Source organism: Hippichthys cyanospilos, chromosome 8, assembly GCF_059441005.1.
Source record: "Hippichthys cyanospilos isolate Australia breed blue-spotted pipefish chromosome 8, RoL_Hcya_1.0, whole genome shotgun sequence".
In the NCBI taxonomy this organism is placed as follows: domain Eukaryota; kingdom Metazoa; phylum Chordata; class Actinopteri; order Syngnathiformes; family Syngnathidae; genus Hippichthys; species Hippichthys cyanospilos.
The window spans coordinates 6,938,178-6,964,723 of record NC_142376.1 but is presented as its reverse complement, the minus strand read 5'-3'; the positions used below and the strand labels follow the sequence as shown (position 1 = coordinate 6,964,723).

The window sequence follows — 26,546 nt, the reverse complement described above, 5'->3', positions numbered from 1 at the left end:
TACAACTCAAAACTCATTTAATGTCCAGCTACATATACAAATACATATATTTCAAATTAAGAGCAAACTAATTGGAATATGAAGAAACTTGTGTATTCCAGCCCATTTTTTAATTGTAAATCACAACTCATCACGAGTCCCCATAAATGTACACGGATTGATAACCAGGTATTGGTATTTAGTCTGATACTGGTACTCGTGATGGATGCATTTACAAGTATTGATTGCTCTCTTGATCAGTTTAATGATCACAAACCAAAAATAATAAGTTAGAACGATAGAATTCCCATTCATTTCACAAAATTTTAAGAAAAATGCTATAGTGGAACACTATATATATATATATATATATATATATATATATATATATATATATATAATATATATATATATACATATATATAAAGACAACTATTTCTCATATTTCTGAATTGTATTGTATCAGTAATAGTGACTATTGTGTGCTGTTGTATGGCTTTATTATGGGTTAGCTGAAAAAATTATTCAAATGCAGGATATCTTTGAATAAAGGTAGAGAGCAACTGTTCTAAATCATTAATCCTGTTTTATTTGATCAATTTCACTGTTTCACATATTCAGAACTATTCACATTCACTATTATTATTTATAATTTTACACTTACACTACCAATTTAAGTAGAGAATTTTAGAGTTAATCCCCCAGCCCTAGTGTGATTTGAGATATTTGGAATGTAAACTATGTGCCTGGCTCAGTAAATTACAGGCTGTCATACAGAGCTATTCCTTTAGATATACTTTTTATATTACTGTACAAATAACCCTGGATGAAACTAAAAAGAGACGTGAGATCTATATACACATAAGCGTGAAAGTTTTTTTTTATTTCCCCCATGAGGTCACACTGATTCATGTAACAATAATCACTTTTTGGCTGCAGCGTCTCCCTCAAAGCACGGCCAACGCTTTAGAGATGGATGAGAAAGGATTCTTAAAAAAAAAAAATCAAGACCACGAAGGAACTGCACCTTCCTCAAGCACGCATGCGGAAAGTAGCCACGGAAAGAATCTGCGGTTTGCATGAGGTTTAGCGCCACATTAAAAAGAAACGCTGCGTGAAACCGCAATGGATTGGAGTGCAACAAGAATGGATATGGTTGCCGTAATGTACTAGTACACTGTACTAATACAATGTACTAATACTAAGACAAACTACAACCCGGGGATCATTTGTGGCCGTTCATTTTCTCAACTACATCACTAATGATTTTTAAGCACGTGACCGCTGTTTTGATCACTACGATTTTTTATACAGAATTTTTCGAGATATGAAAAATTACAGATTTACTGTATAACTAAAACTTTAGCAGCGCTCTCATTTGCCTGCGTCCCTGCGTCCTAGACTTATGATTTTGAAAGGGAACGTAAATCAATGTGCGTCCATCAGACGCAACGTTAAATGACGTCAAAATTTTAATCATCGTCCGTTCGCTCGTTTACTCAGCAAAACTTGACCACTCATGAACGTTTTAGACGTCCGCCATGTTTGTTTTGACCTCGCGGTGCACATGGTCTTTATTTTTCCCCGAGATCTCATTATCATGAGATTTCGTTGACAAGTTCTCGTTAGTGAAATAAAGCTTCCTGTCTTGAGACCCGAAACAATGTCAACTCTGCAAAAAAAAAATGTATGAGTGACAAGTCGAAAAATACACAATCAGGTATCAAAAAGCCAGAAAGTGAAAATGCTTCGTAAGCTCGAGAAGTGGAAAAAAAACAGACATGGTGAAGCTAAACAAATGAATCACCAAAGTAAAAAGCGGACTTTTCTAGCAAAACTGACTAAGTTGTGTCAATAGTTGCGATATGAAAAAGTGATGTAATACATGTAATTTCATTCTATTATTTTAACTAATGTACTGTTACATTTGTTAATATCTGCTGTTTGTTTTTGCTCATGTCTTGTAAATGCAGTTTGAACCTTAGACTTACTTTGTCCTTTTTATTGCGCAATTTTAAGGATTCCAAGCATTTCTTTTGGAACCCATAGCCATTTAGTTTTGTGATCCTGGGGACCCAAAGTTTCCAGAGATAAAATGTGCACTACATGAACAAAATTTCTCTTTTTAAAGTTGTCGTCTTATTAGAGATTGCTTGTTTTGGTTCCAAAAAAGGAGGGCTGTTCGAACGAAATCTGGTACTCATTACTCTAATTAGCCACAATGCAGCTAATTAGCTACAACGTAGCTAATTTGCATAGCATAGAAACAAAAAGTTCAAAAGCATCTTCAAATTTGTTTTTTTTGTGAATAATGATGTGACAATGATTAAAGAATCGTGAACGGAACTCATTAGCATATATAGCTTTGCATAGCCACAAAAAAGGACAAAAATCATCTTGGATGACCTTTAGTGTTTTCCAGTCAGAAAAGAATGATGAGAACCATGGAGTCGTAATTGAATTTTCTTGAACAGCATAGCAATGCATCTCTGTTGACCTTTCTCGTATTTGTTTTGGGAAGAGTGTGACTATAACTACAAAAGCGTAAATGAAGCATATTAGCGTAGTGTAGCATAGATTGGTAAAACATAGGATGGCAAAGAGCAGAAATTTTTCGAGCAAGAAGTTAAAAGAACGTATTAACCTAGCATAGAATCGCATCGTCATTGTCGAGTAGTTTAAAATGTCTCTGAAGACCTTTGAGTTTTTCTACGTACCGTCGAATAACAAATAAAACGTATTTTCTTAGCATAGCATACCAACAGAAAGGTCAAAAGTGTCGCTGACAGCATTTTGAGTGTTTTTTTGTTCTTATCAAAAAATGTGACGTTTATAGCATAGTATAGAAGCGGACATGTCAACGAATAATCCGAGAAGTCAGATTTACTATGATTGCGTGTCTTTCAAACATCTGTGTAGCTTTCCAAATAAAAGCCTTAGTGGCAAACATGATTTTCACCCATTGAAGATGATTACGGCTCATATGACTGAAATTCTGTAGAAAGAGCCTTTTCCATTCACCCCAGTTTGAGAAAATGTGAATAGATGAGGTTATTTTTCTTTGTGCAGAGGACCATTGGCATCATTGGTTCACACTGTGAATTGCATTTCTTTTCACACAGTCCATTGAATGCAGCACCAAGGCCACCGAAAACATGGAGGCTATTTGTATTTTTATGCCTTGGGGCAAAACCTCAGGAGGTGTAATTCTGTTGATACCCATGAGTTAACCAAGGCCAAACAGTGTGCGCGAAGAAAACGAAAAAATACAGTAGAAAATGCCTCTCAAAAAGCCTGTCACGGTCAACCATTTTTCTTTTGCTGAATTGCACAAGCAAATTTTGAAACAGAAATTTAACAATATAAGCGTGTGAATGTAACAACTTAATCCCTGTGTTAATTATGTAAATAGTATGCTTTAGTTATTTTTTTTTATATATTTATTTTAAAATATTTTATATATATATATATATATATATATATATATATATATATATATATATATATATATGTAACTAAAAATATTATGTAAAATATTATATATATATATATGTAAAATATTATATATATATATATATATATATATATATATATATATATATATATATATATATATATATATATATATATATATATATATAAAATGTTTTTTAAATAAATATATAAAAAAACAACTAGTGCAAACTATAAGCAAAACACTATTCTTTTTTTATATATATTTATGTATTTATTTATCTTTTATGATGGACAGCGTAAGTTGAGTGTGAGTTGAGTGTGAAGCTGAGATGCTTGTGTTGAAGACTAAACAAGGAAAAAGAAATGAGAAAAAAAGAATGAAAAATAGAAAAAAAGAAAGTGAGAAGAAAAAAAATGGGAAAAATGAAAAACAATGGCTTATTTAAACCATTCCTGTTCTAAAATTAAGAGAATGTTTTTTGTTCCATCCTTCCTTCACAATTTGTGACACATTTGAACTTTTCAACTCCTTTCCCCAAATAGCAAAAAATGACATCCGTACAATAAAGAACAGCATCAGCTATGCATGGCAATGTAATTAGGATCATTCCCAGCAGCACTTTGACGACAGGTAGTCAGAGCCAGGATTCAAAACAGCGACTCTTTGGTCACTGGATATTCCGTTCTACCATTTAGAACCATACCCATAGGGCTGTCACTATCAAATCTTTTTTAAATCAATTATCCTGTCAATTATTCCACCAAATATTCAATTTAATTGAGTAATCACTCCCTCCCCCATCTTTTATCAAACTACTCATTTTTTAACTTTTAAACATATGAATTTTTAGACAGCAACAAATGTGTCTACGTTAAGCGTTAGCAATTAGTAGTTAGCGCATTACAAACACATACAACCATCCAGTTCACGCATAAAAATGTTGTATGTAAAACACACATATAATACAAAATTTGAGAACGGAGCTCCTTATTAGTCACTATAACATCAATAAGTTCCTGTTGTTCTTTTTCAACAAATGGAGCTGTATGTCAAGACTGTCTTTACGTACTTTTTTTCTGCTTTGATATGCCTTTTTCCACTTTGCAAAAATCGAACGTTATTTTTACCACTGTTTATCATTTGGAAATGATCCCAAACTACAGTTTTTTTTTGGAGGAGTCTTTTCCCCAAACTGCCATTGCGACACTGCATATTTCTGCAAAAAGGTACACATAGAAAAAATCATAGAATAATCATTGTTAAAGCGGAGATTCAAGGCGAAAGTTTTTGGTCAATATATTTTTAAAGTGGTTAGACCCGACATGGTCAACTTTTTCCCCCCATTAACTCATTTACAACAAATTTTTACTGAATAGCAATATACTTCTGAGACCCACCCTATTCATTTGTGTCCACTTTTGTGTCCATTTTGTTTCAGCAAGGCAGCTAAGTTATTTGCGCCCCTACCAAACACAAAACTTAATTGAAAAGACCAGGATGTCCTCTTAGTAGGGTAACTCCACTCAAAAGTGAAAGAAATATAGACAAAAACACAAAAGTCCACTTCAGCGGACAACTGAATAAACTCACGAGGATATAAATCAAAAGTCTATTTTATTGAGGCTGGAAGTGAACGATTTAACAAATAAACAAACAAATGACTTTCTAATGAAAATACAAATAAAAAAGTCAATCGCCTGGAAACTGTGCATCATCTTGAGCGTGCGATTGTGGCTGGAAGTCGTTTCAGCATGCGTGATTTGTCCCACACACTTTCTTTTTTTTTTTTCACGCCATCTCATTAAGCGGCCGGATGTTAATGCTGAGTGTTTCCCAATGGGAGCACTATTTGGCAAAGAAGAGGATCAAGAAGAAGCCGGCATTATTGCTCATGTTTATATTCACATTGTACTGAGGAGCACATCTATCCAGCTAAGTATTAAAGACTCGGCGTGTTTACATGGCTTAAGAACACACACGCACATACATAAGTCACACACACACAGCCGCATCTGTTTCAACACAACTTAATGATCAAAGTGAATATTTCTTTCATAAATCACATACTTTCTTGTGTTTGTGTGCGTCTCCGTGAGAGAGTGACACATGTGTGTAGCATCTGACTCTGGGCGGTTTTAATTTTTTTTTTTTTTTTTTTAAAGACAAAGGAAAGAAAGTTTTGATTGTTACTGGAAACTTTTTTTTTTCTCCCCCAACAGCTGAAAGATCCCAGCAAACCCGCACGCACCTGCAGCAGCATTCCAGCTATGTTAAAACTCAAAGGGATGTAAAAAGAAACGGAATACAAATTAGCTGTAAAGTAATTCTGCTTCAATGTAAAACAAACAAGAAAAGGGGTTCATTTTTCATGTCGGTCTCAGAATTGGAAGTCCGACACGCTAACCATTACTCCCACGTGCTGCCAAGTATAAATCAAATGATTGTAATCAAATACGATTGCGCAGGTGCACCTGTAATATATAATAAAATATTTATCCATGTTTGCAGGCGAAGCATTCAAATATAGGTCAGGGAAATGATTTCCAACATACAGCAAATGCACGCTACAGCATGTGGGGTAAGGAGGAAGATGAGGATGAGGAGTTGAGCAGATGCAACGACATAACCCATCGACCTCAGCTGTCCCGCCTGAGCAAATAAAAACGTCCACACACACAGCCACTTGTATTCATGAAAACGCAGAACATACAGCAGATGCTGCAGCTACAGTCAATTCATTCTACATGTTTTAAATTTTAATATATTCTACAAAATATCCTAATGAGGTTTTTCCCCTTGGTCCTTATTACGTATTTTGTTTATAATTTTAAGGACTACATTAAATTTTTAATGATCAATTTGGCGGTAAAATGGGAAATAAAATGTGGCTTTGACACTTAGTAAAAGGTCTTAGCTCTTCCTGTTTTTTTTTTAAAAATAAAAGTAAAAAAAATTCTCAATATGTCATTTGACATGTATTTTGTAAAGAATTTTTTCAATATAATTGGAGAAATACGGTCAATCAAAAAAATAAAAGAACACCAAAAATAATAATTTAATACTAAAATATTATTATAAAAATATACATTTAATACATTTAATAAATAAGTCAAAATATCCTAATGAGGTTTTTCCCCTTGGTGCTTATTACGTATTTTGTGTGTAATTTTTAGGACCATATGAATTTTTTAATGATCACTTTGGCGGTAAAATGGGAAATAAAATGTGGGTTTGACACTTAGTAAAAGGTCTTAGCACTTCCTGTTTTTTTTAAATAAAAGTTAAAAAAAATTCTAAATATGTCATTTGACATGTATTTTGTAAAGAATTTTTTCAATATAATTGGAGAAATACGCTCAATCAAAAAAATAAAAGAAGACCAAAAATAATAATTTAATACTAAAATATTAATATAAAAATATACATTTAATACATTTAATAAATAAGTGGTGATGAAGCTCTCAAAAAATTAATCAAATCAAGTTTTTAATTCTTTTTTAAAACAATGCGTTTTGAAATAAGGCTATCAACAAAGACGCAAGATTTTTTTTTTTTTTTTTATCATTTGTAAAAAAACATTTGGCACAGATTCCAAGTATGGATTTTCATAAGGTCCTGCCAAGGTTTTTTGTGTAGAAATTTCAAATTTGAAATAGGACATTTTTCAACAGCCAACCTGATCACACTCAAGTATTGCAAAATGAGCTATAGTCCCGCATTTATTTAAATAAATCAGCCAACATTTCTTAATAGATATTGCTACGTGTTTGTTGTGAGTGTTTTGGATGAAATCCTGAGACAAAAACTGAATGGAATCAATTTTGAAATAAGGCTGCAACACTGCTGTGATCAGTTAATGTGTGTGACATGTTTACAAGCGAAGAGAAACATCTTTTTCAGACGTGACTTGACTAATTGCTTAACAGAAAGTGCATGTTGTTTTTCCAGACGTACAGACAATAAGAATCAGGCACTTTCACACCGAAGCGGAGGCGGAACTCTTTTTTTCCCACACAGCAACTGTGTGTGTGCGTTTCCAGATCATTGGGATGGTCACGCGAGGAGGGCCGAGCTAATGTTTCATCCAGCCCGCACAGCTGACAGCTTGTTGACCTTCTCTGAGAGCCCCTCCACATGTGCCGCGAGCTTCCAGTCTTACATAAGCGCACCGAGGCGGCGACGGGGTCCAATTGGCCCGCTGTCCTTTGTGGAAGCGCGACTTCATCGAGGGAACGGCGCAGAATGCCACCAGAGGACACCCGTGTTGTCACAAGTGACGGTTATCTGTGTCTAATTACTGTATTTCCGCAGAGACCTTTTAATGGTCCTGATCTTCTCTTGTGTGCGTGTTTTTTGTTGTTGTTGTTGTTGAGACGTTTGTTTGTTTAAAGTGATGATGAATCCGATGATTAATCGGGGAAGGGCATCGACTAGAGAGGAGGTCACAGTTGTTCAGTTGATGAACTTGTATTTTTCCACAGCATTAATTTCTGTAAATTGATGACACATTCAGCAATAATTTGAGAATTGGTGTTTATATGAACAGACGGCAACATGTGAGGATATGAAATTTAGGTGACGACCGTCTCACAGTTCAGGGACCCGAGTTCAAATCAAGATGGTTATGGCCTTCCTGTGTGGAGTTTGCGTGTTTTCCCCGAGCCCGCATTATTCTCTCCGGGCACTCCGACTTCCTCCCACACTCCAAAAACATGCATGGCAAGTGTATTGGACATACTCAATTGTTCACATACTAAGTTGTACTTCCTGCGGGGTGAAATGTTTATTTATTTGTTTTTAAAGAAAGATGCAACCAGTGAAATCACTGGTTAATATTGAAAGAATACAACCAGTACAGTAGCCCCTTGTGCAGTATTTTGACCATTTTTGGGTCATTTTCTTCCAGATTTCTTGCACAATTTCTTCCACATTTCTTGCATTTTTTTTTACATTTGTGCAGGTTTTTGTCCAAGCAGCAGTGAAAGAAGACACGAGGAAGCCGAAATTTCACCCAGATGGTGACAACATGTCAAAGTTCAACATGACTAGGCCACACTACCATATGTGTGCCATCCCTTGGACAAAATACTGTAATGATGTGCAAGAACTATGTATGGGTATTTTTGTCCGCTCCTTCAATCTTAACATCACAGGAATTTCACATCAAAGGGAAAGCATTGAAAGAAGACACTAGGAAGCCGAAATTTCACCCAGATGGTGACATGTCAAAGTTCAACATGGCAAGACCACTTAGTTATCACACGACCTAAAATACTGTGAAAATTATGTGGAAGAAAATGACCCCAAAATAATCAAAGTACTGCACAAGGGAAGACACACCCCTGGTAGTTTGATAACAAAGTGGTTGGTGCCATGTTGAATTTTGGCTTGTTATCACCATCTAGGTGAAATTTCAGCTCCCTAGTGTATTCTGTCAGCACTTTCTCTTCGATATGAAATAGGACAAAAATGCATGAGGGTTAAAGGTACATTAGATGGAATAAACTTGTGTTTTTTCCAGTGGGATGAGGCATTTATTTATGCAAATGGGTGAAATGTTTCGCAATAATTTGGGAAGTGGCGTCTATTAGGGTAGAGGCAACTCTTTGAGGACATGTAATAGTACTTTCCATTAGAATGAAAAACTGTTTTAATAAAAGTGTTTTTCCCGAGGGATGAGGTTTTTATTTGTTTACATGGGCAATGCATTTATTTGTGGATGGTGTAGACGAAATAGGAGGCCACTATAAAAAGAAATTAGGATTTTTCCTATGACATTGTTTTGCACTTGATTTTGAGTCAGTTCCTTTACCAGGTTTGGATCTGAGATACCTCGACAGAAGAAAAAAAAAAAGTAATATTTTATTATAATTTTTAACTATGTATCGTCTTCGAGTGTCACCTGATTGTACGGTGCTGTGCTTCTGTGTTAAAGAGCAAAAGCCCAACTTTTGTTTACCTTTCACACAGAAATCAGCAATGTTATCATGACAGACGTGAGATCATTAGCCTTCAATTAGCTTGCTCTTACTCTCAGTCATGCATAGCGTCTCCAATATGTCATTTGTTGATTCATTCATTTCTGAATAAGACATTTTACTTGGTCATCGTGGGCAATTTTGTATAAATTATGCATTATGTATAAATTATGCTACTAAACATTCGATACATGGAAAAATGTGGGAGGTGGATTAAAAAAGACGCAAAAAAATCGTATTTTCTTAAACTGTTGGACATTTTTGTTTAAAACAATCTGACTGAATATGCTGAGAGACGTTGGATTATTAATGACAGCACAGGACGCCTGGAGTAAATAAAACTGTTTGCTGCAGTGTCTTTTTTTGCGCCTCCAATCAATCAAGTCATTGATCAATGGGCATATTATTACACGCCAACTGATCCCTGAGTTTGCATAAAATGTAAAACATGAACTGATCCGTGTCACGTGATCTGATCTCAAGTCTCCACTGATGCTTTAATCAGCCTGGGGGAGCATATCAAGGATGTGATGACAGTCCAAATTTACGTCACAGAAAAGTGTAATTAATTTGATTTTATTCTTAATAAATTAGAGAACGATTCAGAAACCATGCTGGATGCTTCATATATGTTAAAACAACTTCTTAGTTTATAAAATTAAAAAAAAAGTGTGAGTCTGGGGACCCCTAAAGTTCAATTCGGCGCATTCCTGTAATAATTCTTAAAAGCGTACTCACACAAAAGCGTGATAGACGAACGCCCACTCCCGGGGTCTCTCCAGGACGTTGTACAGGTAGTTCTGGAGCCAGCGGTAGCGAGCGTTCCTCCTGCCGCCCTGCGCGCTGTACGCCAGCGGCTTGCCCAGCAAGCTGAGCCGGGCGCCTTGCTTCCTTCGGTCGGCGGCGCCGGGCGGCCCCAGTCCGTCCCCCGCCCCGGATCCGGTCCGAACCGCGTGGTTCATCGTCCTCTGGCCGAACTCCACATCCCTCTGAGGGAAGTCCCGAGCCAGGCGTCCCGGGGAAGTCTTGAGCCAGATTCCGGAACCGACAACGCCGACACCGCAACCGCCGCCGCCGCTCTCGTCGCCGCCGTGACCCCGCGGCATGGCATCACCGGCGCGGGCGTGGAGGGCGCTGGGAGACCGGCTGACATTCACACGCGGCCGGTGGCTCCTCTGCTTGGGGTGCGGAGATTTGGGAGACTTTTTTTTTTTTCTTTCCAAATAGACTATATTCTCGTCATCGTTTGTGGTACTGTGGCTGTCCGGTCCAAACACTTGTGTGCAAGACGGGGTAAGAGTGTGGCTGTGAAGAAGTGGATCCAAAGAGACATTTGTGGGGAAGGGGGGTGGGGGGTGGGTTGGGTGAGGGGCCCCCTCCCTCCCACTTGGGCTTCTTTCTCACCAGACCCCCAAGGCTGCGCGAAATTCACAGTTGGATATAGAATGACTCCTTGGTTTGATTCTTTGGTTTTAATTTGAATTGAGACACGAACAGGAAGCAGAATTGCAACAACTCTTCACAACAAATTTCAGATAATTTTTTTTGTAACGATTTAAAAACTAATCACGCTTAATTGTAGACTGTATGTTTTAAATTAACATGAGACGGCTTGTCCGACAAACAGATCATTAAAATTGTAAAAATTTTGAAGAATGTTATCTGCATAAAAACTCTTAATTTCCCAGAATGCCTTGCTTTATCTAAATTAACATTTGTGCAGTAATTTGTGCAATCCTTGGATCCTTACACTAAGGGTATTTCATATCAAAATGAAAGCATTGAAAGAAGTCACCAGGGAGCTGAAATTTCACCCTGATGTCAAAGTTTAACATTGCACCACACTTTAGTTTCACACTATCAGGACTGTGACGTCCCTTGGCTAAAATACTATTTTAGATTGATGTGGAAGGAAATTACACAAAATTATAATACTGCACAGGGTTAAGTTATTGCTTAGCCAAAACTTTTATTTGGAGCGCACTGATGAAACATCTCTTTTTCATTGATATGTGATGAGTTAATCTAAATTCGATTGAGTACAACTCCATTTCCTATCGGTTTAATTCAACTCAATATCCTGTGGGGTAGTGTCCATTAAAATTGACTTTAAAATAAAACATGTAAATGTAGATCTGACGATAAAACCTATTTACTTATACATACATATGTACACATACATATGTACAGTACTTGACGTAAATAACTAAAAATAACGCTTTCGTGCATGTACAGTAAAACTGCATATGTATTACCGCAAATTGAAAGGAGAACGTTACGTTCGCTGTTATGATACAACACCGCTCTCTTGTGCTCAATGTTTGAATTACACAGACAAAGGCTATATTATGATGAGGATGATGATGACAAAATGATAAATGACAGGCAGACAGGATTTTTTTAACTGTCACATTTTCACTTCCTCTTGATATGACGATAATTAAGATATTATTATGATTTAGAAGGATGCCTTAAATGTAAATGGATTTTTCAGTTTCAATCAAATCGGTAAAATTGGTTAACCAATTGTTTATTATATTCGTAGTTCTGTTACAGAACGAGAGCGAGCGAGAGAGAGAGAGAGAGAGAGAGCGAGAGAGAGAGAGAGAGAGCGAGAGAATAAGAGAGAGAGCAAGAGAGAGAGAGAGAGCACTTCGGGATTATCGGTAAACCGGTTCTGCACATTGGATTGGGATTAAAGCAGCGCACCAATCCAGGCTGCGCGCGCAACTCTCCCCTTTGCGTGTGAACCCATTTATAGGGACACCTGGGACGGTTTGACACACATCGATCCATCCCGAATTTGGACGCGTGTGCGGACATGGCCGACGTTCCGCAGCTCGTCAAAATCGGCATTTCACTGAAAATGCTACCCAACAATTCCGCCGTCTACTTCAAATCCGACGGAGCTCGGTTCGGTCAAACCCGAACCATCAAGCTGCTCACTGGCTCCAAGTACAAAATCGAAGTGGTGGTTAAACCCGGAGCTGTCGAGGCCACGTAGGTAGTCCCATATTTATGTTTTATTATTTTTTGTTGATTTATTTTCGGGTGATTAATTGGCAGTTAATCGATAGAGCGATTCAAAATTCATCACAATGTGCTATATGGCTGATTGTGAATGCTCCAAAATATCTGTGATGCGTTGAGGTGTCACAGTCTATCTGATCGGTAACCTGAAATCAGGTTAAGACCACATTTTTTTGAAAGAGGCATTCAGGGAGAAACTGTTATTTCAGTACAATGAGCGATTATCTATTATCTTGGAAGAAAAAAAAGACGTATGGTGTGTATGAATTGTTAATAAGAGTATTGTCGTATTTTGTCAGCCAAATCGTAAAAGAACCACCTGGTTAGTGTGATTTTACGAGGCTTCCTTGAAGCAATCAACCCCGTGGTCTTCGTGATGCCCTGATTGCTTGCTGCGTGTGTGTTTTAATTAATTACTATGCCTAAATAAGGAAAACGCACATATATTTAAATGAATCATATATCAGGTTGGATGAAAGTAGGTCACACACAGGGCATGATGCAAATGTCAAGCAGAATTTGGGGCACAGCTGTGCCATGATTCACTTGACCTGGCAGCAAAACATGGCAGCAAATTGAAAAAAAACAAAATAAAATTGGAGGCTGGCAAAGTTCCAGGGCGGCTAAAACACTATCAAGTTTTAGTTTTTATTAGTTTTAGTAGTAGGTTTCTTTTTTTTTTTTTTTTAATATATTTGGCGTATTTGTCAAGTGCAAGATGGAAATCCCCCCAACCCAAACACAAGTCTCTAATTATTTTGTAATAAGTATAATAAACTGCATTTCTCTTATGATCTTTTTCTTGGTTTATCAGGTCAATGAGCTTGGGCGGAGTCACATTTGCACTGGAACAGCAGTCCAAAGACCCTCAGTCGGTGGTCTACACGGGCCTGTATGACACAGAGGGCGTGGCGCACACCAAGAGTGGCGAGAGGCAGCCTCTTCAAATCAGCATACAGGTGCATGACAAATTTAAGGGCAAAGAGATTTAATTTAAGATTTAAGAGTTTTATTGCCATATGCATTGTCATACTACACAGTGAAATCTTTATTCTGTTCGCTTCACTACACTCCATAATCGAGCAAATAATAAAGTAGGCAATAAAACAAAAACAACAACAAAAAAGTAAAAACCACTTTTCTCTCCCGTATTTCTCACTTGTTGTGGCTTAGAAATATTACAAGAGAAAAATAACAATAACAAGATAACAATAATAATAGTCCAAGATAATAATGACTGGTGGGGGAAAAAAAAGTGCCCTTTCTGTTGTCCTTTTAATTTGATATACAAGGAACCACATCGCGAGAGGAAAAACAACCTATCTGACACAGGAGGAATGGTTTATGAACAGTCAATCACGAATAAAAACTAAAACTTGATTGTCACACTAGGCAAGCTACTTTGTAATGTGATGGCAGAAAAAGGTAGAATGGAATGGTGAGAAACAACAAACAGGAAATGGAACTTACTTCCACAAATGTAAAGGTTGTTGCTGCTCAAACAATATTGGAAATGCAACTCAGTCAACAGAAGTATCGTGAGTGGAATGAGGAGGACTTTTTCCATAAAAATGGACACAATACTTCACAAAGTTTAAAGTACTTTACTTTGTCTTTGGGTGAAATCTTTTTATAGGGCTCAAAATTGTATCGACAATTATATAATTTATGCGCATTTATAATCCGAATACTGTGTTTAGACTTGTGAGGCAGCGTAGAGCACATTATTAGGAAAAAAAAAATCTGGTTGACTTCCCCTAAAAATGCTTGTTCCTGACACATCTCTGTGGTCCAGCGGCAATCTAAAGGATGTGTACGCGTGTGTATGTGTCACAGTTCACAGAAGCGGGGACATTTGAGACGGTTTGGCAGGTGAAGTACTACAACTACAACAAGCGAGACCACTGCCAGTGGGGCAATAGCTTCAACAGTATCGAGTACGAGTGCAAACCAAACGACACGCGCACGCTCATGTGGATCAACAAAGAGAATTTTGTTTGACAAAATGTGACATGCGTAGCCACAGAAAAGGTGAGTGTGTGTGTGCGCTCTTGGTTTTGTGACCTAATGGAGACCCATCCAAGTTTTGCTGTCTTTTTGGAGACCTCGCGCAATCGTTTTGACCGTTTTCGTGGACCTCACAAGTTCTGACCTTTTTTGAGGGTCGAGACTTGCTTTTAGAGGATAGGTTTGAATTGGATTTTGGTTGTGATGAGGGAAGACAATTTGTTCTGATTGTAAAGGGTCTAATTTGGTCCCCACTATGAAGAAAAAAACATTTTTTGTGTGTATCAGTGTGTGCAATGTCTTTTATTACCTTTTAGGAATATCCAATTGAAAGCAAATACATCAGTATTTTAATGGGACTATTTTATGAAAAAAATGCATCCTTTTTCATGATATTTTTCTGTAATATTTGTGGGTTAAAAATAAATGTTCAAATTATATACTTAATTTCCATTAAACTTATATACAGCAAACACATGAAGGTAGCTCAAAAATGAAGTTACAGCAATGTGAATGTTGCCAAGTTGAAATTTCAGTATTGAAAAAAATGCCTTCAGTATTGAAAAAGTTTTAATACTCTCATCTTTCAACAGTGCATATCATATACTGAGCCCTTTTTCATATACTTTGATTACAATTTGAAGCTTTTGGCTCCAAGGAGATGTAAGTCGAGACCTTAAGGATTTTTTTTTTACTGTACAACTCCCCAAATGGACATCTCTGTCAAAATAAAAATCGTATTTTTGTCAATAACTCAAACTTAATCTTAGTGACGACATAAGCTGCTTTTTTGTGAAACCAAATCATGTATAGACATTTTAATACTAAACTTTTTTTTTTTTTAAAAGAACATCCTTGCATTATTTAGAAATAGTACAAGCTGTTCATTGGATCAAGTTTTGACCGTTTGTTGTATATGTTCATTCCAAAACATGGTATATTAATATTTTCATTAATATGATTGTTTAACAATGATATAATTTTTTTCAAAAAAAATATGTCAATGTAATTATTTTCAGCAATATTTTTGGTTTCATAAAATTCTCAAGTATTTTACTTTTTAAATGAAAAAAAACATAACTGAGTGCAGTTATGTTTGGAGATGCAATACATACTTTTCATTGGACCAACACTGAAAATGTTTGCGCGTGTGTTTGCGTTGTGTGTGTCGGTTTTAAGTTTACACTACTGTCTTATCGAAAGCATGCATCTCAGCCCAGCATATGACTCAAAAATATATTCTTTATTTATCAAGTAGAAAAAAAAGCAAGTAAGTTCTGAAAACTAACATAATAGTACATGCTTTTTATTGAACTAGTGGAGGACAGTTTGTTGTTGTGTATGAAGGTATAATTGTAAAATGGTGATTTTGACAACAGCATGCAAGTGGGTGTTTGTTTTTATAAATGGTGCTTGTGATTAAAAAAAAGAAAAAACTATGAATGAGGTTGTGAATGAAAAGTTTTGTGCTGAAATGTTCTATACATAATGTTTTGAACCCTTTGTGTTTTCCTCATGGACATTTTTTTATATTTGATCTGATGTGCTCCTGTTCACATTGTCTATTTTCTCTCTACCTCTTCCGGTGATGCGTCAAATATATATTGTCAAGTGTGTGAAGTCTTTATATCCTATTTTTTATATTCCCTGTTGTGTTTTTGTGAAAATTTATGTATCTTTTGTACAAGTGACATGTATTAAAATTTGTATCGTATTTTTAATGTTTGATTTGGAAGGGACCTATGCAAAAATAAAAAACACAAAAAAGTAAATTGTGCTGCAGTAGAGTACATATTAGCTTGTGTGCTCATGTGTGTTTCTGCACAGCTTTGCTTGATCTTTAAAGCCACTTGAAATTGAACTGAGGTTTAAAAGGTCCAGTGAGGATTTAAAGGGCGTGCGTGAGGCAAACTTTGGTCTAATGAGGGAGTGTCTTAAGTTTGTTAGTGGATTAAATTCAAAACAGAATGAATGCACCTGTGCGAACAGTGACAGTGTCATCAAATTGTACACGGAACTCCCTTTTGGGGTGGAGTGGGGTGTCTTTAGGGCACCATGCAGTGAAGTCATACCTCCACTAGGGAGCGCTCACAGATGATGATTAGGAGAGAAATTAAACAAGGACTACAGTAACCAAATAGGTACTGTAATCCTGTACGTACATCCCCAAAAAGCACATAAAAAGTTTTTCTAGTCTGTTTTTTTTTTGGTAAGAAAAACTACCACTACATAATGTTGTGGTTTATTTTAAAGTAACACAGTTAAATCGACAATAAATTGTGTATGTTACTGCATACTAGCCAATATTGCCAATTCCTTTCAATAAATGAATTGATTGAATTATTGAAAATGTAAAAATGGAGAATAAAAAATATACGGTACATGATCAAACGGTGTGACAAGAAGTAAAACAACTTGACCCCTTTTTATCTATTAATTGTTGCTCATATCATGTTATGCAGTACAGTATACTGTATATTTTATTTATATGCACAAATGTTTCCCAAAACATAAACAAACTATTCCCTTCTTTACACATTTGCAAACGTACTGAGTTATGAAATATATTAATTTATTGATATAAAAAATAATCTTTAATATAGATCTAAATAACAAAATGCTTTTATAAAAGAACAGAAAAAAATGATCGCCATCAGCTTTTTTTTTTTGTTTCGATCGAATCCATACAAGCCAGTTCAAATTGCGTATTTCAGTGAACGCAGCATTTTACTCCGCCTCTTTCACGCACTTACGTTGATGACGTACAAGCTGTCACACGTAGACTCCTCCCACCACCCCCATCCTTGTCCAAGCAACTCACTCTCTCGAGTTCTCTACCGCAGTCAACACTGCTCTACGCTCGGGCGGAGGAAGAGGGAGCGAGGCTGGAAGTGGAGCCCACGAAGCTGGGTGTAAAACGACCGAGAGTGACCGGCTCCCCCCCCCCCCGCTTAGTGGATACACCGCGGCGGCGTTTGTAACGTTCCTTCCGCTTTTCACCTCGCTTCGCCTGGGTTTCTTAACCGAGCAGCAAGAATGGTAAGCGGCCGCGGTTGTCTCCCGCGCTTTTACTTGTCGATTAAATGTCGATTAAATACGCCATTTTGTTGCTAATTTGGCTTTAAAAATCGACGTCATGACGCCCCCCTACCCACCCCGGAGGACTTTCCCCGTGTCGCCCACTTGTGTGGCTTTTCAATCCGCTCCCTGTTTGGGGGAGGGCGCTGGAGGGGGCCAGCTTGCTAGCCGCCTGAAGCCTTTGGCCCACATTCACGTCTCTTGATCCCCTGTCATTGGGCTTGCTGTTTTTTTTCCCCTCGCCACATTTTCGTGTCAATTAGTTTTCGAGACATAAATCCACGCCCTGAGACAAGAACGTCGTGTCTTTTAGTGGCAATGTCTCATTTTTATGTTCTTATTCTCTCGGTATTTATATTTGCAATATTTTAATGTTATTAGAAAGAAGTAAGAGAAAGCCACACGACATTTTACAGTGCTGCAAAAATTATGCAGTTGTCTTCAATTGAATCATAAATATAATTTTCATTAACTGCTAAATAAGTGGAAAATCAATTGGCCTAGTTGTCAACATGTATGCCACACACTTCATGACTTTTGAATCTTGGTTCGAAGAAGACCAAATAACACATTTCAGCTTATTCAAGAATGTCCAACCTTTATGATTGTGTTGACGATCAGTTTTTTTCTGTTTACGTAAATTTAAATTGTGCAAATCTGCAAAAGCAAGTTTGACTCAGCATGATTTCTTAAAATGTGATCAGTAGGAATGGCAACTGTGTCAAGCTGTAAGCATCTCCAGCGTTGATAGCTATTCCCCAAAGTATGCTAGATGCAGCTGTAATGGAGCCCGAGCCACCAGTTAACACTGGCAACAGGTGCCTTCTTGTCTACGTCAACGAAATTAAGTCATATTTTAGCTCCAATTAGCAATCGATGGGGATTTGAGAACAACATAGTGTTGTTTATATTGGGAGTCAGGACCAACACTTTGTGCTAGGTGACTTCAGCTGTTCTGTTGCAACAAGCTGCAGGGAACAACTTCAAAATGAAAGTATACGAAGGTGATTCGTAAGTCCAGTTTTGGGTATCTTTTTATAGATGTACAATTTTTATAGATAATAATTTTATTTATGGTTAGAGTTTCCAGTGCTTCTCAAATGTAATTGAGAAGCACTGGTGTAAGCTAATGTTATATTTACATATATCACCATGTGTACGCATGTACTCTAAACACTAAAAATTAGAGTTACTGAACCCTGCGGGTCCCTATAGATGATATTAAATACAACACTGAGAGAGGTCACATTGTAATGGATTACGCAGTGCATCCTGTTTGATTTTTTTTTCAGTAAAATGTGCAATTTTGTGACTGCACTATGACTTTACATTAAGTGTTGTGACCTGTAAGATCAAAAAACGTGCATCGGCACACACCTTGCATTGTATTAAATCATTATTGTTCCTATTCAGACAAGTCACACTTAAAGGACATTCCTCATGGTGTAACAAAGTATGGTTAGGATGATTTCCAGTTGTGTTTCTTCTCTAAACATGGCATTCTTTCTAGACAACTAAAAATACATTATAGCCCAACTCATAGCCTTTCCTATGACATTATGGAGTCCATATTCTGCTGCATAGCAGTCAAGCACTGCTGCAGCTGATACGGAACAAGAGCCAAGAGCTTCGTTCGCACATCCACACAGCCCACTCAGTCTTCAGTGCATCTCTGCAGTTGTGTTGGCGGCAGCAGTGGTGGTGGCTAGTGGACATCTCTTTTATATCCGTCCATTTTCTGTAGTGCTGGTCTTCATTCCAGCGAACCCCTGGAATGGTTGCCAACAATTACGCAACACACTTACACAAAAATGTGTTCATATCAATAAATACTGTAATTACAAATGAATAAATCGAATATGGAACACTATGATCATAATTAAAAACGCTGTAGGATACACGAAAGGTAGGATACGCTCTGTACCAGTTGCGAACTAAACACGTGGCACTTATGCAAGCATTCACACTCATATTCACACCTCTGACCTTCAAAGAAGCTATGCATGTTTTTGGGATGTAGGAGGTTAATAGATCACTTGTTCACACAGAAATCCCCCAAAATGGCAGCAGCATCAAATCAATCTGACTGCATTTTGCTTTTAATGCTGAAATCAGTGATGCGTAACATTTCCTCCTACATTCAGCCTTGTTGCTTGGTGGTCCTCACCATGAAGCATATTGTGACCCTGCACAGGCCCTGCAAAACCTAAAAGTACCACTGTACTAACCAGACAGTGGCTCTACTTCTCAAAGTACAATCTCACCCAAGTCTTGTTTGAGCTCTTCCTTTGAAAACTGAAAATTACCTGGTGGAATTCATGTCCTCATTCTGTGTGGTTTAGAAGTTACAGCAATTCTGTAAATGGCGGGTGCGTACATTTGTGGCTTTTCAGGTAGTGTACAAGGGACTTATCTTTTAATACCACATTAAGCTGTGATTATATGTGTGGGTTTACTTGTTAGACTAGAATATGCCGCCTCATGCGCGACCCACCCCCCTCAACAGATCTATAATTAGCCACGCTTATTTGGGTTGCCAGCCAGACTCTTACATATGCAAAACTAGTGTTGTGTTATTGATTGTGAATGAAGCATCCATTATGGATAGGACTGCATAATGCCGCCTCTCCTTCTTCATCATCATTTTTGCATCTAAAGTGGAGTGGAATGAGTTTCTGTAGACTATTAAAGTTAGCATGCGGCTATTCCGGGTCGCTCACTGAATCGCTAGACTGGATTTTGATTTGTTACGCTTAGCAATGAAGACATTAGTCCTGAGCCTCAGGATATCTCTGTACCTACGTCCTCTTTAGTGATCAATAAGGTTGTCGGCCGTCTTTTAGTGCAGTAATCGCATTACTAATTCGTCTCGTTGCGCTTGAATTACCACAACCTCTCTTAGGCTGGATTTGTACTGCAGGGACAAGAGGTCAATTACGATTTAGTATACTCAATTTATTTAAATATTTTGAGGGACATTTTAATAGTACATGTCCAAAGTGATTCCGTGTGCATTCATTGAACACATTCAATAACCATATCCCATTTAATATACACCTCTTATGTTTCATTATTAGACAATATGCAACACATTTACATCACATTTAATGGTAAATTAGGGCTGGAAGGGTATAAAAAAAACACATCAGGATTATTTTTGATTCATATTGAAATTGTGGTTAGTAAAAATAGTTATTCATTGTTTGACTTACAGTATTTACTCATCTACTAACTTTAAATAAAACTTGAAAAAAAAATGGAGTTTTTAAACTTTTTAGTAGTCACCAATACTGATAACAAATACTGATATCACTATTACTTTTGATGCACATAATTTCTCCCAAAAAATAATGACAGATCATTTTCAATCTTGTATTCTGTATTATTCTATATTTATTCTCACTATGTGGCAAAAATATGATGAATTAAATGCAAAACATAATATGAATTTTTCGTATATCGGCAATATGTAAAGACGAGTTTAAGAAAAAAATATTCAAAAGGGTGACTTATTGAATTTGTAACAAGTACTATTTTGCCCTGTTGGATAAAAAAATGTTCCATTCACAGATTGTTTGAAATGGGCTTCTTTGAGGATGTAATGTGAATATCTAAAAGCTGTCATTTTTTTTCTCTGTACAGGGAAATGAAGCCAGCTACCCCCTGGAAATGTGCACGCATTGTAAGTATTGCCACCATTCAAATACGCGCGTACAACTGGCTATTTATAGAGGACTTGCATGGTCTAGTTCACATCTGTTATCCAATTACAGAGAAGATATCACAGGTCAGTGTTGCTAGATTGCTTCGGTGTCACTGGCACATTTAATCTCGAAGACGTGATGGGGAAGTGCTAAAACAGGCGTGGTTTCAATTAGCGCTCAGGCCGTCACGGGCTCGCGCTGCAGCGAAGACAATGCTCAAGGACTGAAAGGATGACCTACATTACACATGATTAAGGAGTCTGACACCTCATTCGGAGAGATGCTTTTCACTGGATAGCGAGGTCGGCAAAAACTAACGACTGCGGGGGGGAAAAAAAGTAAACCCAAATGAGAAAGCTCTTGTTTTTTATTAGTTCTAAATTCCAAGTATTCTAATCTCGGGGCGGCCATTTTGCCACTTGCTGTTGACGGAAAATGACATGATAGTTTCTCAGGTAATGAGCAATCACAGATGGCATAGAATTGAACTCAAGGAGGATCTCTGTTGGGGACATTTAAAGGCACCTCTTGGTTTTACCTTAGCAGCTCACTTGTGACCTGACCTCCAATTGAGTGAGCTTTCAACACAAAGTAGCTTGAACAGTGAGTCTCGGGTCTTAAATTTCACACCTCGGGCGTGGCTGCTGGCATTCCTCCTCTGGTGCGCCTCTTAATATGTCAGTATTTTTCTGGTGCTCTTCATCCGCCCCATTTAAAATTTTTACCGCACACACGGGGCGGGTTGTCTTCGCAAAAGAGTTTCCCTGAGGGGGTTTCCTTGAGTCACTACTGTCAGCAGCGGGGGGTTAGTGTGTTGGGTCAGTTTTTTTTTTTTTTTTGATGACACAGCCACTATAAATAACACTGGCCTGTAGGATAGTGACCGCACCAATTTTCAGAATGCTTTGGTGCTGACTAAAACCAGATTTTCGGTTTTAAAACCCGTTTCGTAAACTAACACCCACTACCCTTTCGTTATCAGCTTGTAGTCTTTCAACATTTTTATTCTTTACATTAGTAAGCCATTTTGCTGCCCCGATTTCTGGAATGCTTTAGTGCTGACTTGGACTAGAAGAATGTTACCAAAAAAATGTGAATGCATGTGCCACTACACACTTAATAAATAATAAACTATAGCAGAACACAGTGTGCCATCTGCATGCCGCAAGTCATATCCTTGACCCAGTTGGAAGCGGCAGCGTCTCGGCTTCTATTAAGGACTTCTAGCATTTGATCTTTGTCGTCAACTTCATGTCAAATGAACACTCAAAAGTTCCAGGATAAATCCGAACAAAAGCCCATAAATTTGGCACCGAAGCGTTTCAACTCTTATCTTTTCCGCCTCAGTCGACCCGGACGAGATCAAGCGTCTTGGCAAGCGCTTCAAGAAACTGGACCTCGACAACTCGGGCTCACTCAGCGTGGAGGAGTTCATGTCGCTGCCAGAGTTACAGCAGAATCCACTAGTGCAGAGGGTCATCGACATATTCGACACAGACGGCAATGGGGAAGTGGACTTTAAAGGTGGGGACTCCTGTGATTACGTGGTTGTTCATTTTATATAACGCTGGGCTTCACAAACTAAACAAGTTGCTTCTTTGAAGTTAATGAAGAAAAAACTGACTTTTATCCCCTAATCCTTCTTGGCTGAGCACAGAGAGGAGGGATGAGCAGTTACACATCAGCAATACTTAAGTGTATTGTACTACTGCTTGACGAAATTTGCTTTGGGAACCACTGACCTAGTGTTGCCACGAACTGACACTATCCCATAATAAGTCAGTTCAGAATTTGTTCACAGTGACCCTTTGTCGTCACAGAGTTCATCGAGGGAGTGTCACAGTTCAGCGTCAAAGGCGACAAAGAGCAGAAGCTTCGTTGTAAGTTCTCCGCTTTCATTGTTTCACAAATAACAAAATCAATATGGGGGTCCTTAATAGGGCTAAAATGCTTAAGGCATTTTTTTCCGTGACCCGGATATCCACTTATTATGCGAGAGAAAAAAGATGTCAAGCCAATTGCAGCAGCTTTTCATGACTGTAAAACATGGCAGAAATGCACATGAATGCTTTTCATTTTGCTTTTCGCCTTTATTTTGAAGTTGTGTGACAGCTTGACTTTAGGTCCCGCCTCCTAATATAAACAACAGAGTATTGTTCCAACCGTCAGATGAGAACGCTAACAAATAACTTAATTACACTCACATACGGCACCTGCTGCCAGTATTTTCCAGTGGCTCGGGCTTTGTTATAGCTACATAAATTAGCCGCCAGCTAGCAGCCACTGAGTGCTCCTTATAGGCTGGTGTGATAGACGTAAATGACTGCACACTTTGATACCGACACCCTGACACAGTTGCAGTTCCTACTGATCACTTTTTAATTAACATGCAGATTCAAATGTGCTGTCTTATGTTTCTAGAGAGGAAAGTAGTGTGCTGGTCCTTCAAAAAGTGAAAATATTCTTGCGCTTGCGTTTTTTAATCAAGCAAACAACTATAAATATTTTTTGATCCAACCCAAATGCTCCATGTACATAAAATAGTCAATTGCCTGCAGCCCTAGTTCTTTGTTTATGACAGTTCCAAAATACAGGACCTTTCATTTTTCTTTCGTTATTAAATAATTTCTTGAAATGTAGATTTTTTTCTTGAGGTATATCAGTAAAATTATTTGGCAAATAAATAATAAACACAAAGTTGTAAAATTTCTATAATATGCTTTTGCCTGACTGACTCCGTCACCACTTGCAGTCGCATTTCGGATCTACGACATGGACAAGGACGGCTATATCTCCAACGGGGAACTGTTCCAGGTGCTGAAGATGATGGTGGGAAACAACCTGAAAGACACACAGCTGCAGCAGATTGTGGACAAAACCATCATCAATGCCGACAAGGACGGTGACGGCAGGATATCCTTTGAGGAGTTCTGCGCGGTGAGTCGTAACGCTCTGAAAAATTTTCTTTTTTTGGTACTCAATTTGTGACTACTATTGAAGAGTTTTTGTTATCCCCCAAGTATACGACGCAACTGTGTATAGGACACAGTCTTTAATTTTAGGGTCAAATTCTTTTTTTTTTTTTTTTAATGTTACCATGTATGTTTCTGGTGAAGTGTGTTTCAGATTTCCCACATTATGAGCAGTCAGTGAACGCTGCACCACTAACTTTGAATGCGCTGGAAGCAGTTGTTTTTCCTTTTCCTCACGACACAGCTCGAGTTCATTTTGCGCTACCCAAAGTTGCGCCCCATTCGTGTTTTACCAAGTTTATGATTGTGTACCAAAAGACCACAATTAAAAAACGAGTCAGATGGAATATGTTGCAGTGTTCTGTAACTGGCGAACGCAGCTCCATACCTTTCCACTCTCAATCGAATCTGCTGGAGACATCGCGATCTTTACATGATCCTCTCCGTTTTAATATTCCTGCATGTGAACAAGGAGGGACTCGGCTGTTGGTTCAGTCTGCTCGCTTCTTTTTTTATTAAAAAAATAATACCCTAACAACCTCAGCTAACACGAGCTGCTGTTAGCCGCAACGGCCACTGGCAGCTAACAGCCAACTGATGTCCGGTCTCTAGTTCGTCCTGTTACGCTAGTTATGGTAGGTAAAAGTATGGCCGATGCAAAAATGCGCATCAAAACTCAGCTTATTTGACGTTAATCTTTTAGCCTGTTAGATGTCTGTTGAGAGGAAATTACAGTTCTCCAGCCATTCCTCTAAGGAACTTCTTAACATTAATTTTTCCCCTTAATGACTGTTGGTGCACAACGCTGACAAGAACCCAGAGTTTGACCCTCATTTCAATCTCTGTCTCCTTCGCAGGTGGTGGGCGGTCTGGACATCCATAAAAAGATGGTGGTGGACGTGTGAGCGCACACCCCACCTCCCTCCAGCTCGCTCAAGTCTCCCCGCCCTCCCGAGTTCTCCTCAACGCTCGCTTCCTCTGCCTAGTCTGGCAAAATCAAGAAAAACCGCCTCAGTGTTCCATCAACGGAACGTTTCCGTCTCGCTTTTCCGCCGCGAAGAGCCTCGTTCGAGTGTTATGTGAAGGACGGGGGCCGCCTACGAAGACTGAAGGACGAGGAGGTGACTGTAAGGTGAAGGGAGGGAATTCCGTCTTTTTAAAGTTATATTTATTTTGGTTTTCTTCTCGTATTTTATATGTGAGAAAAGTAAGTACGTTCAGCCACACTTGACTTGTGTGACTTGCAGGTCGGGTACGAAGTGCCAAGCAAACATATCCACACACTCACGCACACAAGTTATGACTCAAAATTTATTTTCAAAATATTAGGTAATAAGAGTGCTGTATTGTTTTGTTTTTTTTGTTTGTTTTGTTTTTTAAGACAATGAGCCATAAGGTTGAGCAACTGTGAGATCATCTTCATTTTAGGATTTAAAAAAAATATATATATTGTCTCGGAAGGATAAAATGCATTTTGCAATTTTATTTCTGAATTGCTAGAGCGATTTGGGACGACCCTTTTTGTTTTCGGGAAAGGTCTACATTACAAAAATAAACTCGATATCTTTTGGAGGTTTGACAGCTATGAAACTAGAAAAATATTTGAGGGTTTTTTTGGGGGAGGGGTGGGGTTGGACCCAGATTTTAAAATCATGAAAAAAAATAGCATCTATCAGGTAATCCTTATTTTTAAGTTGTTTTGTTAGATGGGCCTGGAACAGCCAAAATTTTATCTGCAAATATGTCAGATTAAATAAACTGGAATTTGGAGGCTGCTTTGAGTTTAATATGAAAATTGGAGCCTGCTTGACATGGATTTTTTTCTTTTTGTGCATGAGGATGAACGCGTTTGAAACCAGTTGTCTTGTTTACACATGAATGCGAATGTGAATACAAACTATTTAATAGATCTACACAAAATGGATGTTGCCAAATGTGGACGCCACATGAACTGAACTGCAGTACAGTACATGTCATAATAACTGCCACATACAAGCTTTTTTTTAATGTTTTGTATATACGTATTTGTTAAACACACTTCTGTCTGTATAGTTTGACACCTTGCTTTGGTTGGGAAATGCTTTGAGTTTGTGTGTGTGGGGATATCGGATATATATATTATGTTATACAGTATTTAAGATTTTTGTTCTTTCGTTTTTCTGCATGCTGCAATTTATGCTATGGGACTGTTGCAAACTTCATACTATATGAACATGAAATACCATTTAAATAAACTGAACCGTTCAAATGAATTGTCCATTGTGCATTTCTTAAAATATAAATGACTGGAAAAAAAAGTTGATCTTTTTTAAACCAATGTATTGATCTTCTAGTGTTTTAA

At 37.8% G+C, this 26,546-nt stretch overlaps 3 protein-coding genes across 6 annotated transcripts in view; 2 read left to right on the top strand and 1 right to left on the bottom strand.

Moving 5' to 3' along the window:
* The window catches only part of kcnq5a (potassium voltage-gated channel, KQT-like subfamily, member 5a), a 57,706-nt gene extending 47,009 nt beyond the window's left edge, over positions 1-10,697 (bottom strand). For 3 of the 4 annotated variants that reach the window (XM_088421272.1, XM_088421274.1, XM_088421275.1), the window contains exon 1: positions 10,153-10,640. In XM_088421272.1, coding sequence (XP_088277398.1) covers positions 10,153-10,520 — 368 coding nt within the window. In that variant the 5' untranslated portion in view covers positions 10,521-10,640. Of the gene's footprint in view, positions 1-10,152 lie in introns of all 4 variants that reach the window. The other variant, XM_088421276.1, reaches the window with a different exon arrangement.
* Positions 10,698-12,062: 1,365 nt separating this feature from the next.
* Positions 12,063-16,223, top strand: cnrip1b (cannabinoid receptor interacting protein 1b). Its single transcript, XM_088421572.1, has 3 exons — positions 12,063-12,414; positions 13,259-13,403; positions 14,281-16,223. The coding sequence occupies exons 1-3, from the start codon at positions 12,236-12,238 to the stop codon at positions 14,443-14,445; spliced, it is 489 nt and encodes a 162-aa protein (XP_088277698.1). The 5' UTR covers positions 12,063-12,235; the 3' UTR covers positions 14,446-16,223.
* A 1,032-nt stretch (positions 16,224-17,255) lies between these two features.
* On the top strand, positions 17,256-26,457 carry ppp3r1a (protein phosphatase 3, regulatory subunit B, alpha a). Its single transcript, XM_088421609.1, has 6 exons — positions 17,256-17,490; positions 21,172-21,211; positions 22,581-22,757; positions 23,054-23,113; positions 23,986-24,170; positions 25,063-26,457. The coding sequence occupies exons 1-6, from the start codon at positions 17,488-17,490 to the stop codon at positions 25,108-25,110; spliced, it is 513 nt and encodes a 170-aa protein (XP_088277735.1). The 5' UTR covers positions 17,256-17,487; the 3' UTR covers positions 25,111-26,457.
* The last annotated feature ends 89 nt before the right edge of the window (positions 26,458-26,546 follow it).